At 40.2% G+C, this 17615-nt stretch overlaps 2 protein-coding genes across 2 annotated transcripts; both read left to right on the top strand.

Moving 5' to 3' along the window:
• The first annotated feature begins 946 nt into the window (after window positions 1-946).
• Window positions 947-10701, top strand: LOC117306727 (myelin regulatory factor-like protein). The gene is made up of 8 exons (XM_033791204.1): window positions 947-1054; window positions 2970-3089; window positions 4340-4453; window positions 5080-5140; window positions 6311-6385; window positions 7557-7656; window positions 8705-8785; window positions 10337-10701. Exons 1-8 carry the CDS (start codon window positions 1045-1047, stop codon window positions 10421-10423), a joined length of 648 nt encoding a protein of 215 aa, XP_033647095.1. The 5' UTR covers window positions 947-1044; the 3' UTR covers window positions 10424-10701.
• Window positions 10702-11201: 500 nt separating this feature from the next.
• On the top strand, window positions 11202-14155 carry LOC117306726 (threonine-rich protein-like). Its single transcript, XM_033791203.1, has 2 exons — window positions 11202-13921; window positions 14099-14155. The coding sequence occupies exons 1-2, from the start codon at window positions 13442-13444 to the stop codon at window positions 14153-14155; spliced, it is 537 nt and encodes a 178-aa protein (XP_033647094.1). The 5' UTR covers window positions 11202-13441.
• Window positions 14156-17615: the final 3460 nt, after the last annotated feature.

Raw genomic sequence — 17615 nt, 5'->3', positions numbered from 1 at the left:
GTTGCGACGCCGGACGACATGAGCTGTCACTTGTGCACAGACAGAGATTTATTCAACGGACGTACATGTACCTTACATGTACCTATCATGTACATGTACATGATGCGTGATTTACGTACATGGCCCACGCGCACAAACATGTACAAGTACCAGTGAACAAGCACGTACCATGGAATAGGCGGGCGCCCAACCTCAAATGGAACCGAAATTGTTATTAGCTGGTACCCATCATGGACAACCATGCGTGGGTACGCGTGTTGCAAGATGATACCAGTGCGATTGTTCTCAAATGGTCGTTGCAAGTACATCCAGCCCGTGTATAAACTCCGACGAGTACTAAGTGTCTATATGATGCACGTCTGTCGTTCTGCATCGTGCACCACACATGCACTGCTGCCGTCCGTTTCAATTCCGTATGATGAGCATTCAACCGACCGCGCTCTGTGTGTGCGTGTATTATGTGATGTACATGTAAGTTGCTGATTTTGTGTGCTCTACAGACGGATGGACGGCATCAAAACATAAATTTTGATCTCAAAAAGGGCACGGCGGCCATCGGAGAAAAAAAGCACGGCCTTTTGGCCGCGAAAATGTCCGATTTTCTCGGGCACCACGGCCAGTTTGAAGGGCACCGGCGGCCATGGACGCCGGGAAATTTGAGGCCTGCAATCAATTGGAATAAGTAATCAATCAATTGGAAATTAATAATCAATCAATTGGAAATTAATAATCAATTAGTAATTAATCACCAATCAATAGGAAACTAGTAATCAATCAATTGGAAATTAGTAATCAATCAATTGGAAATTAATAGTCATCAATTGGAATTAATATTAATCAATTGGAATTGAATAATCAACCAATTGAAAGTTAATGATCAATCAATTGGAAATTAATAATCAATCAATTGGAAATTAGCAATTAATCAATGCACTTTATTGCAGTAGTAATCCTACAGGACTGTCGACCTCGTCCTCCAGCCCGGAACTAAGCAGAAACGGACCAAGCGAAGCTGATTTCGACAACACAGACAAACCCATAACCATGCCTCCTGGTGAGTTGCCCAAAGAAAACCTGTTGTTAATATATTTGGTTTGCGGTAACACCATGTCTGTGTCTACTTGCCAGAGTTTGTTCTTAGAGAACTGTCTTGCTTTTATATTCTACTACTGCGGAGTAGATTTATCGGATGTTCAGGAGACTTCTCAGTTCTGAAAGAACTGGCCTGATTTTTTTTTTACTACTACCTGGGCCCAATTTCATAGAGCTGCTTAACGGTAAGCAAATATTTTCGCTTAACAGGGCAAAAAATTGCTTAAAACCATTCGGATTCCATGCTAAACGTATACGAGCTTAAGCTTAAACATTTTAGATCGTTTGCTTAAGCGAAAAAGAAGAAGGTGCTGACAAAATGGCGGGCGAAATAAATGCGGAGTGCACTCGAGTGGCGATAAAAAAAATCATCACCTTCTGTGTCTGATATGTATTATTTGTAATGGTTCAAAGTGCCCCTCGAAAGGTTTACACACTAACTTGAAAGTAAACAAGAAGATAATACATTGTACAACATGATTCTGAAGCTTTTTAGACACTAGTTTATTTGCTACACCTACCATACAAACGCACGTACAATCACCGCTGTGCCGGCACAATAACATCGTTTGCAATGAGTGTTGCACTATGCGCTGTGTGAATAGGGTGCTTAAGCAAAATAGAGGCTTTAAGGACCCTTTTTGTTTGCTTACCTATGTAAGCAAAAAAACCTTGCTTAAGCAATTGTATGAAATGAAAAATTTGCTAGGTGCGCCCGTTAAGCACAAAATCGACCGTTACGGGATGCAGCTCTTTGAAACTGGGCCCGGCGCTTAAACAGGGTGCTTAAGCAATGGGGCTTTAAGGACCCTTTTTGCTTGCTTGCCTCGCCGTTTTAAGCAAAAAACCGTGCTTAAGCAAGGCTATGAAATGAAAACTTGCTAGGTGCACCCGTTAAGCACAAAATCGACCGTTAAGCAGCTCTATGAAAATGGGCCCTGGGCAGAGGTAGAAAATCAGACGACGACTAGAGCAAGCTAGTTGAAGCGTTGAGTCCCGTTAAGAGCTCGCTCCGCAGTAGTGAAGTTATCAACAACAGAAAGGTTGTAACATTGGATTAAAGCCAATTACACCATCACTGCCCCTGGTCTGAGCTGTTTAATGAGAGAGTTGGAACATAGGGGGAACAGTTTTCTTGTGTCTACACCATCACTGCCCCTGGTCTGAGCTGTTTAATGAGAGAGTTGAAACATAGGGGGAACAGTTTTCTTTGGTCTGCCCCTGGTCTGAGCTGTTTAATGAGAGAGTTGAAACATAGGGGGAACAGTTTTCTTGTGTCTACACCATCACTGCCCCTGGTCTGAGCTGTTTAATGAGAGAGTTGGAACATAAGGGGAACAGTTTTCTTGTGTCTACACCATCACTGCCCCTGGTCTGAGCTGTTTAATGAGAGAGTTGGAACATAGGGGGAACAGTTTTCTTGTGTCTACACCATCACTGCCCCTGGTCTGAGCTGTTTAATGAGAGAGTTGAAACATAGGGGGAACAGTTTTCTTGTGTCTACACCATCACTGCCCCTGGTCTGATCTGTTGAATGAGAGAGCTGAAACATGGGGGACCAGTTTTCTTTGGTCACGAGGTTTAGACGGTCGTGGATTTCGGTCCAAATGCAGCACAACGCAATGGGCAGACTAGTCTGTTACTCTGTATTTGCCCATGCATTTCATTTTAATCAACAGCCTTTTTGAGGTATGGCCGCTCTTTGGTGGACGTGATAGGAGTGTACTCTTTGGTTTGGGTGAATACAGACAAATTTACCCAAACCTAATAGTGTTGTAGCATTGTGTCCGCCAATTCTCAAAAAGGCTTATGGAAAGGTCGATCAACATTTAGAAGGAATGAAGGTACTTAACAACATTTGTTTTCTTTGTTCGCAGCATTTTTCCCGTCTGATTCTGATTCTAGTGACGATGATGAATGTAGTGAGCCAGGATGCCAGTTCTGCTGTTCAGTGATGAGCCCAAGCAATACTCATAAGAGTGATTCCTCACCACCAGGTAGGCTGTTTCCATCTTTACGGCTACGGCTAGATAAGCTTGGGCGATATCACGATATTATCGAATATCGCGATATTAATTTGGAAACGATTTTGATATCGGATTAAATATCGCGATGTATTTGCTAGCTGAGACATCTTGCACCCCATAGGTTTGGAGTAAAACCAGAAGAATAGGTCATTAGAACACCTCTCTTATGCTATGACTGTCTCTTCTACAACTTTCACTTGGAGTTTGAAGACTGATGATGTCAAATTTAATTAATCGCGATTATATCGAATATCGTGATATAATGTTGGCGATATATCGTGAATAAAATAAATCAATATCGCCCAAGCTTACGGCGAGATGTCCCCATCATTAACCCTTTCGTTTCCAAATACCCGGGCCAGCCAGCAGGGAAACGACCAAGCTGGTAGATAGAGGCGACATGCGCTGCTGGTCGTTGCGGGCTGCCTGCCGATCACTTCTCATCGCCTTTTTTTATGTCACCGACCGCAAGTGGACATAAACAACCGCTGGTGACCCGATTTGTTCGACCACTCAATCGTGCAGCACACATTCTTACAGGAACAGAAAGTTGTCGTTCTTCGGCCATTTTTTACAAACGCCATTTTCTCCTTGAAAGATATTGTTTTTGCTAAATAAGAAATAACAAAGTTCTTATATATTTGGTTTGCGGTAACACCTTGTGTGTATCTACTTGCCAGGTAGAGTTTGTTCTTTAGAGAACTGTCTTGCTGTATTTTACTACTGCGGAGTAGATGTTCGGGGGTTCGGGACACTTCTCAGTTCTGAAAAGAACTGTCCTGCCTTTTAGAACTGAGAAGTCTCCCGAACCCCCGCACATCTACCTGCGGTAGTGGATAATATTAATGTTTTGGATAATATTAATAATAATAATAATACTATCTATTTAGCCCCTTTTCCTAAGGTTACAAAGCGCTCAGAGAATGACAGGAAAAAACAAAAAAGGGAATGCAATCAAAAACCATGAAGAAAACAACGACTAGGCAAAGCTTGCAGCATTTAGCCAAGAAAGTCCTGCGAAAGGCCGGTCTCTCTTTGACAAAAACCCAGGCCAAGCCAAGCGAGATTTACTGATTGAAAAAGAATGTTTTCAGAGACCTTTTGAACATGGTAACAGAGCTAGAACTTCTGGTTGAGTTTGGAAGGGAATTTCACATCCTAGGGCCTGCAACTGAAAATGGATATTTTCATCTTGTTATTATTATTACTTTTCTCTGTAGATTCCTCTGGAATGAGCTATAGCAGCAGCGCAGATGAAGTGGCTCCAACTGAACCTCAAGTTCAACGCAAAAGGGAGAAGCGAGGTCTCACCATGGACAACAATATATTACCAAGTATGTAAACATAAAACAATATTCACTTATTGGTTTTTCTCAGAAACACTCCAAGCTAAAATTCTTTAAAATGTGAGGTCAAACAAACCCGCGCAAGAAAGGACTCGTGACGTCATCGGCGGCTATGGAAAATAGCTCCCTCACTTGGCTAAAACTGCAGAACTGTGCACAAACCCTATTGGGAAATTGCGCCAATGGTGTCAAGGGGGCATTGCATATCACTATCTTAGATAATGACTCTCGGCTGAAAAAGCTTCTCGGATAGGTGCGTTTTTACTTTATTTATTTATTACATTGTCCGCGAGTGCCATTTGCCCCCTTGGGTGCCATTTGCCCCCCTTGGGTGCCATTTGCCCCCTTGGGTGCCATTTGCCCCCTTGGGTGCCATTTGCCCCCTTGGGTGCCATTTGCCCCCTTGGGTGTACAAAATTCATGGACCCCGTCACACGCAATTGGATAATGTCGCCCGTAGATGGGACATCCTTCAACGAATCCGATCATGTCTGTTTCGTATGCAGGCAGACACTGAGTTGGAGAGGTACGTTTTTTAGAAAAGATTTGTTCTCGTTTGGATGAAGTTTAGTCCTAACATCAATATGATTTTCTGTGTTTTTCTTTTTTGACAGGTTTGTCTGTTTCCAGTATTATGGTTGAAGGGCTAAACGTCATGAACCACACAAAGTGTGGGTAAGTACTGTCTATGGGTGCGTTCGATTAGCTTCCCTGTGTCGACCCTGCGTTGCTCATTCGGGTGAGCCCCTGACAAGAGCTAATAGAACAATCACTCGCCCTCTCGTGGTGACGTCAAGTGACCCACTCCACAAGCAGGGCACTTGGGGCTGACCCGGTGAGCCCCTGGAATGACGCCAAAGGTATTCGAACGTATCGGGGGCAGATCGGGTTGACCCGGGGAATCTAATCGAACGCACCCTTTATGCAAACACCTAGGCCAATTTTTGTAAAAGATGTAAGCAGCTGTTTTGTGCTTAAAGAGCGTCCCTTAGCAGATTTTTTTCATGAAGCTGTTTACCGAAAGCAAGGGTAAATGCTCACTAACCCGCAGTTAGCTCATGAGTGACGTAACAATGCAAATCCATGGTGAACATTCATGCGTGTCAAGAATTCGTCTGCTAACTTGAGAAATCACAGTGAAATACATTTATGCTTACCTACATTTTTTGCTACAGTAAGCACAAAAATTTGCTTACCGGGAATCAGCTTTATGAAATTGGGCCCAGGTGGGTCCAAAGAGCAATAAGCTCAATGAAATCTAGACCAAATTTCATGTCTCTGCTTACCAGCCTGGGATCGTGCTTTTTACGCACACGCTCCACGCCTTTAGAACCATCTCCCTCCTCAAATGCGACCCACTCTGTGTGAAAATGAGTCACATGTCGCCCAATGCAATATGTTATGGACAGTTTAATGTGTATTTTTTTTTTTTTAAGATCTTTAGTTGCATGGTTAACCTTTAGAACACTTGCTTTTAGGCAATAAAGCTATGAATACAACAATTTCTTTGTGATCATACTTATGTCTAATTTGTATCTTTTTGCACACAATGGTAGTTTAAAATATCATTTTTCTTGTAATTCGTTTAAAAAAAAAATGGTGTAGTGGCTAATTTCAAACGGGAGTAACTCAGCAACGCGATACACCCCAAAGCTTAGACACACACCAAATTGCTGCTGCTGAGTGTTCTTTCCAGCCATGCATATAACTCAATTACAAATTGCCTTCATCTGACTCATTTTCACAGAGCGGGTCACAAGTTTCGTTTCGTGGTTCCATTGTTTATTTGCTTGTTGTATAGTTCCTTGTAAAATGCCCTATTTTATTATTATTAATTCCAAACAGGTCTGATGGAAACTGCTCCTACAACATTAGAGTTCCGCAGTTCGTCCCTCTCAAAAGTCTCCTGCTTGACATAAAGTGAGTAGAGTTTACATGACGCTATATCATGGATGATTATAATAAATGTATATACATTTGGTTTGCTGTAACCTCATGTGTGTTTCTACTTGCCAGAGAGTTTGTTCTTAGAGAACTGTCTTTCTTTATTCTACTAACGCGGCGGAGTACATTTATCGGAGACTTCTCAGTTCTGAAAAGAAACTTCTGCTTTTTAACTACTCCCTGCGCAGAAGGTATAAACAATCGGCTGGGACTACTACTTTAGCTTATAGGATCGTGATTAACTGTACTACCGCGGAGGCAGTTCTTGAATTGGTCTCAACGTTTTGACTAGCTTGCTCTAATCATTATCAGGAGACAGTTCTCTAAGAAAGACAGTTCTCTAAGAACAAACTCTACCTGGCAAGTAGATACAGACATGGTGTTGCCGCTGTATATTGATACCCCACCATGCAATGCCTCAACTCCTATATATAATAAATATATAATAATTGTATTGTATTGTACTGTATTTTCTTCCAAAACTGAAACTTGTTAACCCCAAAACCCTTGGGGTAGCAACTTTAGTATAGTATATTAAGTTTGGTTTTACCCATATACACCGATGTGTGTAGCACTGTATACTCAGTACTTTCCCGAGTCCTGTGAAAAAAATCACAGGCATTTTACTGGGGTGGGATTCGAACCCACGACCCTTGCAATTCTAGAGCAGTGTCTTACCAACTAGACCACCGAGATTGCCCGGTAGCTAGAGGCAGTTCGAATCCTATGTTTTAGCAGCGGGTACTGCAAACGATTTAATAGATGTTAAATTTGCATCGGGATAAAGTATATTAATTTTTGGTTTTTACCCATATACACCGATGTGTGTAGCACTGTATACTCAGTACTTTCCCCGAGTCCTGTGGAAAAAATCACAGGCATTTTACTCGGGTGGGATTCGAACCATAGTATAGTAGTAAATAAATATTATTATAATGATAGTAGCGCTTTATCACAGCCCGAAGGGCATATTAAGGCGCTCAATCCCTGGTCACTTGGCCATATACTTCATCCCTTAATCCATCTCAGTCAGTTTTATACAAATCTGTAATCTTAGACAAGTTTTGTTCTTACCAATTCTGTAATGTCCTTAAAGGAATCATTTTATATTGAATCAAATCAAAAAATTTCACCCTTTTATTAACAGCACGACGTTCTCAGTCAGAGTGTGGAAATGTTCGCCGTTGTTAGAGGAAACATGTCCAGGAGCGGAAGAGGGTGAACCAGAGGATAATGAGTTCAGTGAGGTAAGCTGGACCTAAGGACCATGGATAATAATAATATTTTTTTTTTTATATAGAGCAAGTTCGAGTGCGCACATTTAGTCCACCAGTGGTCGACCACAGACTAACACTGCACATGCGCAGTCACGTACTAACCCGAACGACTCGTTTGGTAGTCTAGTCAACCTTCCACCTTTTCGCTAAAGTGTCACTGGTTCCCTTCTGCGCTTAACACATGTTAGAATGGAACATGCTGTTGGGACCAGTGAAGAAATCATGGGCTCGAGGCTGGTTGACCACAGTAGTCAACCAATGGTCTACCAGCCTGGGTTCGAGTCAAAACGGTCAACCTTTAGTTAACCATTGTGCACACTCAAACTTGCTCATAGCAGTGGCAGTGTCATGGCCGAGCGGTTAAGAGCACCAGATTCAAGCACTGGTGTTTGGCCTCTGGTAGCCCACAACTTGAAGTGGCCTTCAGGCATTGTGTGTCAGGCGACTTGCATAAAAAAAATAGCGCTTTTCACACCTGGAGGGCGTCTCAAAGTGCTTCTAACATTATAACCCCTGGTAACGGGGCCTTAAATTCATTCCTTCATCTCAGCTCCCTGGTGGGAAGTATGCAGCCTGTGCAACATTAATATGCGCTACTCGGCTTAATCAATCACAAGAACCATCTCTACCCTCACAGGTACCCATTTACCCCTGGGTGGAGAGAAGCAGTTATAGTGAAGTGTCTTGCTCAGGGACATTGGATATTGTCAGTAGGCCTGGGAGACTAATGAAATTTACTACTCGACTAGTCCCACCTCAAATAGTCGCGACAACGACTCTAGCCGTGACTTATTTTTAATTCTCACGATGCATTGTGGCAATGTTTGCTGCAGGCTCAATATAGTAAAATTCAAGCTGAAAGGATTGAAGAATTGTGTCACTGATGTCTGATTGTGTTTTGTAAGTAGTTTAGGTTGTTTTGATTAGTCGTGAGTGACACAAGCACTAAATAGGAACCTACATGTATTATTATTAATATTGTTGTTATTATTTTTTTTTTTTTTAATTGTAATTTTAGGGTATGGTACACAGATGGAGTATACCTGTGGGAGTCTACGCCAAATCTACGTTTCGATTTCGCGTTACTACATCCCAGGAGGTGAGTACTGTTTCCTTTTGGGGTTTTGTCTGCAAATTTGTCAAAGATTCTATACATGAATAACCCTTTTTTAAAGGCACTGGACACTATTGGTAGTTACTCCAAATAATTTTTAGCATAAAAACTTACTTCTTAATGAGCAATGGAGAGCTCTTGATAGTATAAAACATTGTGAGAAACGGCTTCCTCTGAAGTAACGTAATTTTTGAAAAAGAGGTAATTTCTCACTCAATTAATAAAATACCTGAAGCCTTTTATTATGCATCTGAAAGCAAACAAATTTTGTGCAACAAAGGTGATTATTCTCTTGCAACTTTGACGACCAATTGAGCTCAAATTTTCACAGGTTTGTTATTTTATACATATGTTCGGATACACCGAGTGAGAATAATGCTCTGTGACAATTACCAATAGTGTCCAGTGTCTTTCACCTTTAAGAGACTGTTCGTTTCTGTATAATCATCACCATTTGCTCTGACATTGATAATTTTGTAGATTTTTTGCAACAATTTTTTTAAGGAAAAACGTCAGGAAATTTTTATATACCAGAAATACATGATTTTGTTTTAGCTCTTGAATTACACTATATAAGAAGTATTGATTACTTCCGTGTGTCTCAAAAAAATCTATACACTTTTGAAATGGCTGCCGAATGAAAAGTATATGATTCTGGAGGAAAAGGTTTAGGTGTATGGATGGTTCATGGACTCAACTTTCACATGACACCATAAAGTCTGAAAATAATTCATGATTGTGTGAGCAATGCTCACTTTTGTGAAGTGTTGAAAATAAGGCTGCGCAGGAATTAGCCTTCCCTTTGTGAGAGGTAAGTCCTTTGTAGCTTACGCAATTCAATCCAAGATTTCGGCTACTTCAGGTCAATGGGTAACCTGAAGAATAAGTAGCCAACATCTTTGACATTCCTGTTTTCAAAAAACCGTATTATTGAACAATCTTTGTACATAATCCCCATCTGATTATTAAGAAAAACCAATGAAATGTTCAACTCATCTAACAACAACTGAAATGCGGGATGAAGGTTTTTATTAAAAGTCACAGATGTTAAAAAACAAACCCAGTTTGTAACATGGAAACTGCTACATGTACCATCACACCATCGCGACTCACATGAAGACACCACTGAGTCTACCGGGAAAGTTACAATGCTACGAGAACAAAAATGCATTTCCTGTTCACTTATGAATATAAAAAAAAAATGGTTTAATAAACCATAAACTTCACTCAGCAAACCAAAACTAATCGTATTTGAGCATGAATTATCATCACCCTCAATTTTGTAAGCTCTCAAATTGGAAGGCTAATTCCTGCGCAGCCTTATTTTAAACACTTCACAAAAGTGAGCAGTGCTCACCCACCCATTCAGAATTTTTGGTGTCATATGAAGGTTGAGACCATAAGCTATCCATAAACAAAAACCTTTTTCCCCAGAATCGTTTATTTTTTATTCGGCAGCCATTTCAAAAGTGTATAGTTTTTTTTTGAGACACCCGGTACAGTGGATTAAACATCTTTGATTCTGTGTGTTGTCAGGAGGGTATATGTGGCACCAGCAAGCGATTGGGGACCGACTTCAGCCAGTACAACTTATATTTTGTCAGAAACAGAGTTTGTCATTAATAAAAACATGTACTGCGGCTAGCACAACGGCAAAAGCATTGACATCTGTATACACGCGCATGACGTCGGGAGCACACAACAGCGCCCTCGCTCCGAGCTGGGTTTTGAGTAGACTGGTCCCCTGTCTTTATCCGCAAGGATAAAGACAGGTACTTGCTTTTCAGAACCAGTAGGATACAATGATGTCATTGGATAAACGTGCAGTGACGCAAGCTTTCCATATCTGTGTTTGATTGTGTTGAGGTGATGTGACCGCCGTTTGCAAACATCACCTCGGACCAATCAAAACAGACATGAAAAGCTTACTTTCGGTCGTCTGTATGTAGTGTCCAGTTGTGTACTATGTACAGTACATGTACTTGCATGTTATGGCTTCTAGTCATCCGAAATGGTGCAACAATAGGGTGTCACCTATAGTTTGTCCAGAGAGAGGTTCTGTTAGTGTTGGTCAACACTAATAGAGGCGCACAATAAAATAAATATTTCTTTTTATGGTCCAACGGTCCAAAGAGTTAGGACTTGTCCTAAGTTTGGACTAGTCCTAGGAGATATAACAAACTTAAGGCTAGTCTTAACTCTTCATGAAATCAACCCCATGGCCCATCTTCATAGAGCTGCTTAAGCACAAAAAGTAGCTAAGCACAACAATATAACGCTTACCAGAATAAGAATACCAGCCAAACTACCATATCACATGTACAATTTGTGACTGGTATCCTGCTCATTTCTGCTTAGCAGACAAATGGTAACAAATTTCTGCTTACCAGTTAAGGTTACCAGTCAAACTACCATATCACATGTACAATTTGTGACTGGTACCCTGCTCATTTCTGCTCGTACATTTTAATTCAAATCGTTCGTGCCTTGCGCCATATCGTGACTCAGGAACAAATTTGTACGAAACTGGGAACTTCTCAAATTTAAAAACTGCCTGGGGCAGTTCATGTGCCTTTACCTTCTGAATCATGTACATACGTAGACTTGAAGGTTTAATGGAATCAGAGACAAAGTTTGCACTGCATATGTTAATATTTTTTTATAAAAGAGGTAAAATTTTGAAGATATTTTGTAATGCGAGTTTATCGGAATCTAATTAAGGAATAAAAATAAGGAGTTTATTCTAAGAGGATCAAGTTGTAGTTTAAAATTTTGGGTAGTTTTATCATCAAATTGTTATGATAATTTTTGAGATATTTTTTTTGAGAGAGTTGTGTTTAAGAGGTAAACATCGGATCAAAGAGTTTCTCATTTAATTATCAATTTGTAAATATAATGTCCTTGACACAATAAGTTGAGACTGAACAAAATCAAAATATTTTAAATCCATCGTACATGTAGAGAGGCTATATTTCGGGTTTTTTCTTTGTTCAATCACAAATATTTTATTCAAAAATAAGTGAAAGTACAGATTGATTATGTGACAGTTTATATAATTACATTTGTAGATTTACTTAACCCTTTCATTACCATGTAATTATCACAATATTAACAAAAACAGAAAATGCAAACACTGCTCATCAACTCTTTCAGTGCCTGCTTTTTGTTGGTCGTGCTGAACCTAAAATGTCCAACTTTTTCAGGTTTTCCAAACTTTGGTAAGAAAGAAAAAGAAAAATTATATTTCTTTCTCAGTATTTTCTTTCTCACCAAACAAAATATATCTTAGCTGATTTGTTTTGCATTGGTACATCCCAGGCCTGTCATCACAAGAGGGCATCATCACTCCATAAATAATACTATTGACTTTGGGATGTACCAAAAGAAAACAGGGTCATGGAGGATATGTCTTTCGTTGCCACTGGTCTTGGCCTTGGTGCCTCTTGAAAAGTTTCCCATAGACGCTAAGATTTTCAATTCAAAGTGCCCTTTGCAAAGTGAACACGGCCTTGCCCTGTGATGACATATCTATTATGGGTTGTACAGGAACCATTGATGACACTTTTTAAATACATGTAAAAGATTACTCATGTACGAAAATGGCGATTTCTGAATACATCAAATACATTTTACAAGTTTGACGTTGGCACTGAAAGAGTTAACAGAAATTACATGTAATAGAAAATTTAGTTTTGTGTGAAGAAATTGTGATTGCTAATATACTTCATTGGAAAATTTCATATCTGGACCTGACCTTTACTTTGACCTCTATGTGTATGGAAGTAGGTCAAACCTTGCAGCTGTTTGCTGCTTCTATGGGGGTTTTGGTATTAAGGCCGTGTCCGAAACGACGACTTCGGCTACAGCTACGGCTAGATCGCGCGCGTCTGCCTATTCTTCAACGTTGGTAGACGCGCTGATCTAGACGTAGCTGTAGCTGAGGTCGTCGTTTCGGACACGGCCTAACCTTGTGTGGCCACTATGGTCTCTAAAGAGTTAATGACTAATATGCCTGTACAATTAACAGTCACAAGAAATGTCCAAAACTTTAAAGATGATTGTCAAAACTCTAAAAAAGCTTGTATGCACAAACGAATTTGTTCATAGTTTATTTGGTTTTGATTCGGAACACATTGTGTGCAAACAAGGCATTCCTTATCCGCTCATATATTGTAAATAAATAAATAGACTTTTAACTTTTAAACTAAACAAAGGTATAAAACATTTATGTAGTTTAGGAATCTTTGTAGTCAAAATGTTAAGGAATCTTTTATTGAGAGGCAGTTTGATTTAAATGTACATTTTAATTATTTTTTATTTCTAAGATATGCAAATTCAGCTTAACATAAATGAGATGCTTAACTTTGTGCAGTGATTTTTAATAGTTATCCCCCAGAAAGATTATTCAAAATTTAATTCTGAAATTATATTTTTCATTCCTACCTCGTCTTACCTTTTAATGTGAAATTCCAAACCCAAATAAGACACAAGACTGGTACATAGCAAGGCACCCAATGCCATAACCCAGTTACCCACTTCCATATTGCAGGCACCCAATGCCACAACCCAGGCACCCAATGCCACAACCCAGGCACCCAATGCCACAACCCAGGCACCCCAAAGCCACAACCCAGGCACCCAATGCCACAACCCAGGTACCCAATGCATGCCATAACCCAGGCACTCAATGCCACAACCCAGGCACCCAATGCCATAACCCAGGCACCCAATGCCACAACCCAGGCACCCAATGGCACAACCCAGGCACCCAATGCCACAACCCAGGCACCCAATGCCACAACCCAGGCACCCAATGCCACAACCCAGGCACCCAATGCCATAACCCAGGCACCCAAAGCCATAACCCAGGCACCCAATGCCACAACCCAGGCACCCAATGCCACAACCCAGGCACCCAATGCCACAACCCAGGCACCCAATGCCATAACCCAGGCACCCAAAGCCACAACCCAGGCACCCAAAGCCATAACCCAGGCACCCAATGCCATAACCCAGGCACCCAAAGCCATAACCCAGGCACCCAATGCCATAACCCAGGCACCCAAAGCCATAACCCAGGCACCCAATGCCATAACCCAGGCACCCAATGCCACAACCCAGGCACCCAATGCCACACCAATGCCACAACCCAGGGTACCCACTTCCATAACCCAGGCACTTAATGCCATAACCCAACCACCCACTCCATAACCCAGGTACCCACGTCCATAACCCAGCACCCATGCCACAACCCAGCACCCACTTCCTTCACCCAGGCACCCACCTTCCTTCACCCAGGCACCCAATGCCACAACCCAGGCACCAATGCCACAACCAGGCATGTTCCAGGTGTAAAATTATCATCACGATGAGTTTCCTTGCAGATTACTTCCGCGATTGTTTTTTCGATTGGTTACTTTGACCCTATGCCTGCAACTGCAGCCTCAATGCAAAAGCCACTCATGGATTATTGTTGATTGGTGAATTTCTTGGAAAAAAAGCTTCAGAGGAATAAACAATGTCATGAATTTTAACCTTAATTTAAAATTAAATCGGGGCATTTTTTTCTGATGGTTTAGTAGTCATCTCTTTATAATTCTATCATACTTTTAAGATATTTTTACGTATAAAATACTTTAAATTTAATAGAATTTAAACTCTGATTACACTTTGACTTCAAAAATATATATTTTTACGTATTTTGTAGTATAACAAATTGATTATGCAATCTATATATGTGTACTTCAGATCAAGGGTTTCCATATTAAAGGCAATGTCAGTTGAACGAAAAAGAGTTTTGTTGTTTTAATTTCTTATGATTTTTAAAGACACTGGACACTATTGGTAATTTGTCAAAGACCAATCTTCTCATAACTAACCTGTGAAAAATTTAGCCCAATTGGTCGTCGAATTTGCGAGATAATAATGAAAGAAAAGACACCATCGTTACACGAAGTTGTGTGCTTTCAGATGCTTGATTTCGAGACCTCAAGTTCTAATTCTAGGGTTTGGAAATCAAATTCGTGGAAAATCTTTCTCGAAATCTACGTTACTTCAGAGGGAGCCGTTTCTCACAATGTTTTGAGCTCTTGTTTTGGTCAAGGGTCAATTTTTAAAGTTGTGTTCTTTCTTTCATGACTCAAACGCGAAGCTATAATCTTCTGTTAATTTGCATTTATACTTAAGACTCCCAAATGGTGTTGATGGCCTGTCAATGACCGTAAGCTTCTTCTGGTATTAATTGAATACTTCCCACTCACCACAATGCATGTTTACTCGCTTAAAAGGTTTAGGAGTAAATGACATTTTGTTTCCGATGGCTTTGACCCAAAGAGTACACAAACGTTCGTGGCGGATTATCGTCGCCATTTTTGAGGTATGTGGTGGACCATTCTACCTCAATGGGTGGACACACTGTTTGGTCTGGGTGTCTCAGACAAAACCTAAACCGATGGGTATTTTTTGTAGGACACAAAACACAAACGTCCACATGTTTTCATGAAACTTAAACGAGGCCTCCTTGGATAGACCCCTACTTATTGTACAACACAAAACACAATGTCCAAAGATTTTCATGAAACTTTTTTATACACAGTTTGAAAGTATTGACGGTAGAAAGCTTCCCTCTAAATGTTACTTGCTGAGGTACTGTAGTTTTTAAGAAATGACTAACACAATTTCACGAACATAATTTTTCTCCTCGGTGAGACCACGAAGGAAGAAATGACGATAATTACTTTTTGCATGTCAATATAACGCGACTCCCCTGAAAACATCGCTCGTGATTTTCATGTTTTTTTCCCTAAAAAGAAATTGATGACTACTGAAGCTGAAACTTCTCCATACATCTTAATTCACATTAAGCATGCCATGCAATGATTAAGGATTCCTGTCATGGCAAAAAAAATGTTATACAAAAACCCCTCAACCAATGGGACTGTCTGTCGATTTCTATTGACTACTGCCAATATTTGCGCCTAAATTCGCAACAGGATTAACATTAAGACCTATTAACTTGACTGTATACATCAAACACTGGTGGGGACAGAATGTCTGGTTCAAGGATTTTAATCCACGAGGTTGAATTTACCTAGTCTTTGCTTGTTTTATCTAGGACCTGTCAGCCCCCACCCCCCCCCCCCCCGACCACTCTTTACACCCCCAGGGCCCAATATCATAGAGCTGCTAAGCACACAAATTTGCTTAGCATGAAATTTCTTTCTTGATAAAAACAGGATTTCCAACCAGATTTCCATTTGTTGCATATTGCTTGTTACTGGTTTTCAGCTGTTGTTTGCTCATCCTGAAAATCAAGTAGAAATTTAGTTGGTAATCCTGTTTTTATCAAGGAAGAAAATTTGGTAGTAGTGTGAGAAACGGCTCCCTCTGAAGTGGAGTAGTTTTCGAGAAAGAATTAATTTTATTTTCGAGACCTCAGATTTAGAATTTGAGGTCTTGAAATCCAGCATCTGGAAGGAATTACCCTTCCCCCATGATGAAACTGAAATGATGTTTTTGGTGAAATTGGGCGGGAAAACCCATATAAAATAGAATGATTAATAAAAACAAACTCGAGGTCAACAGTTAAGGACAGGTCAACACTGTTTGGTCAACGTCATTTAGCATAAGGAGATATTCAGTTATGAGTGAAATTGATAACGTAATTATACTACCTGAAGGCGCTTGAGTTTTAAAGGCACTGGAGGCTATTGGTAGTCACTCAAAATAATTTTTAGCATTAAAACTTACTTGGTAACGACTAACGGAGAGCTGTTGATAGTATAAAACATTTTGAGAAACGGCTCCCTCTGACGGTAACGTACAAAGTTTTTGAGAACTTCTAACTCAAACAATAAAAGACTGCAGGCCTAAAGCCTTTTATTATGCATCTGGAAAGCACACACTTTAACAACAATGGTTTTTCTTGTATTATTCTCTTGCAACTTCGATGTCCAATTGAGTCAAAAATGTCCAGATTTGATATGTTATGCATTATGTTAGAATACACCAAGTGACCATTTACAATTACCAAAGGTGTCCAGTTCCTTTAAGGAAGGGTCAATGTTGTAATAGGTCAACATTGTTAGGTCAGCATTTAGCATATGGATATTTCCAGTTATGAATTTAATTAAAACGTAATTACTACCTGAGGTCGCTTTAGATTCAAAACGTTATTTTTCAGTTCCTTCCTGACGCTCATTATTATTGGCCCAATATACCACAGAGAGACCATAAATCACCAATTACGAGAAAGTTTCACCCTGATTTAATAAATCGGATATGGATGGTGACCGGTCATCATTGACCCCTCATTATCTGACCTGCTTTATATATTTTTATTCTATTTTATTAGACATCAATTTGACAGCTTTTAATTTGAAATCTTGCTTGCGTATAATAACTTGATAATTGTAGGCCTAAGTATAGACATAAGAAAATCGTTTCATAGACAATCTGAAAAACGTTTATGTCCGTAACGCCTTGTCGGATTCAAATTTAGTTCTACGGTTTCTCAAAGTGAAAACATTCTCAGATGCATGCATTTGACTGGGCAAATCTGCTGTAAGGTTATAAATTGTCATTCATAAGTACCTCAGACAGTTTCGCTATTCCTAATGGTGGAGAGCGCGTCACGTGGGTGTGTAACCTTTGTTTATGACCAGTGAAAAAGTGTTGAAACATGGGCGTGACACGCGAGTTTGACAGTTTTTTCATTCCTATTGGTCGAGAGCATTGGCCAAGACAGTTGTGCCATCACATTACGCGATACGCGCGACGCCCACAGCATTCCCTTATAAGGAGTTGTTTACCCGAG

Source organism: Asterias rubens, unplaced genomic scaffold (genome assembly GCF_902459465.1).
Source record: "Asterias rubens unplaced genomic scaffold, eAstRub1.3, whole genome shotgun sequence".
NCBI classification, from domain to species: Eukaryota; Metazoa; Echinodermata; class Asteroidea; order Forcipulatida; family Asteriidae; genus Asterias; species Asterias rubens.
Note: the sequence above shows the minus strand (reverse complement) of the source record. Positions and strands in the feature narration are given on the sequence as shown.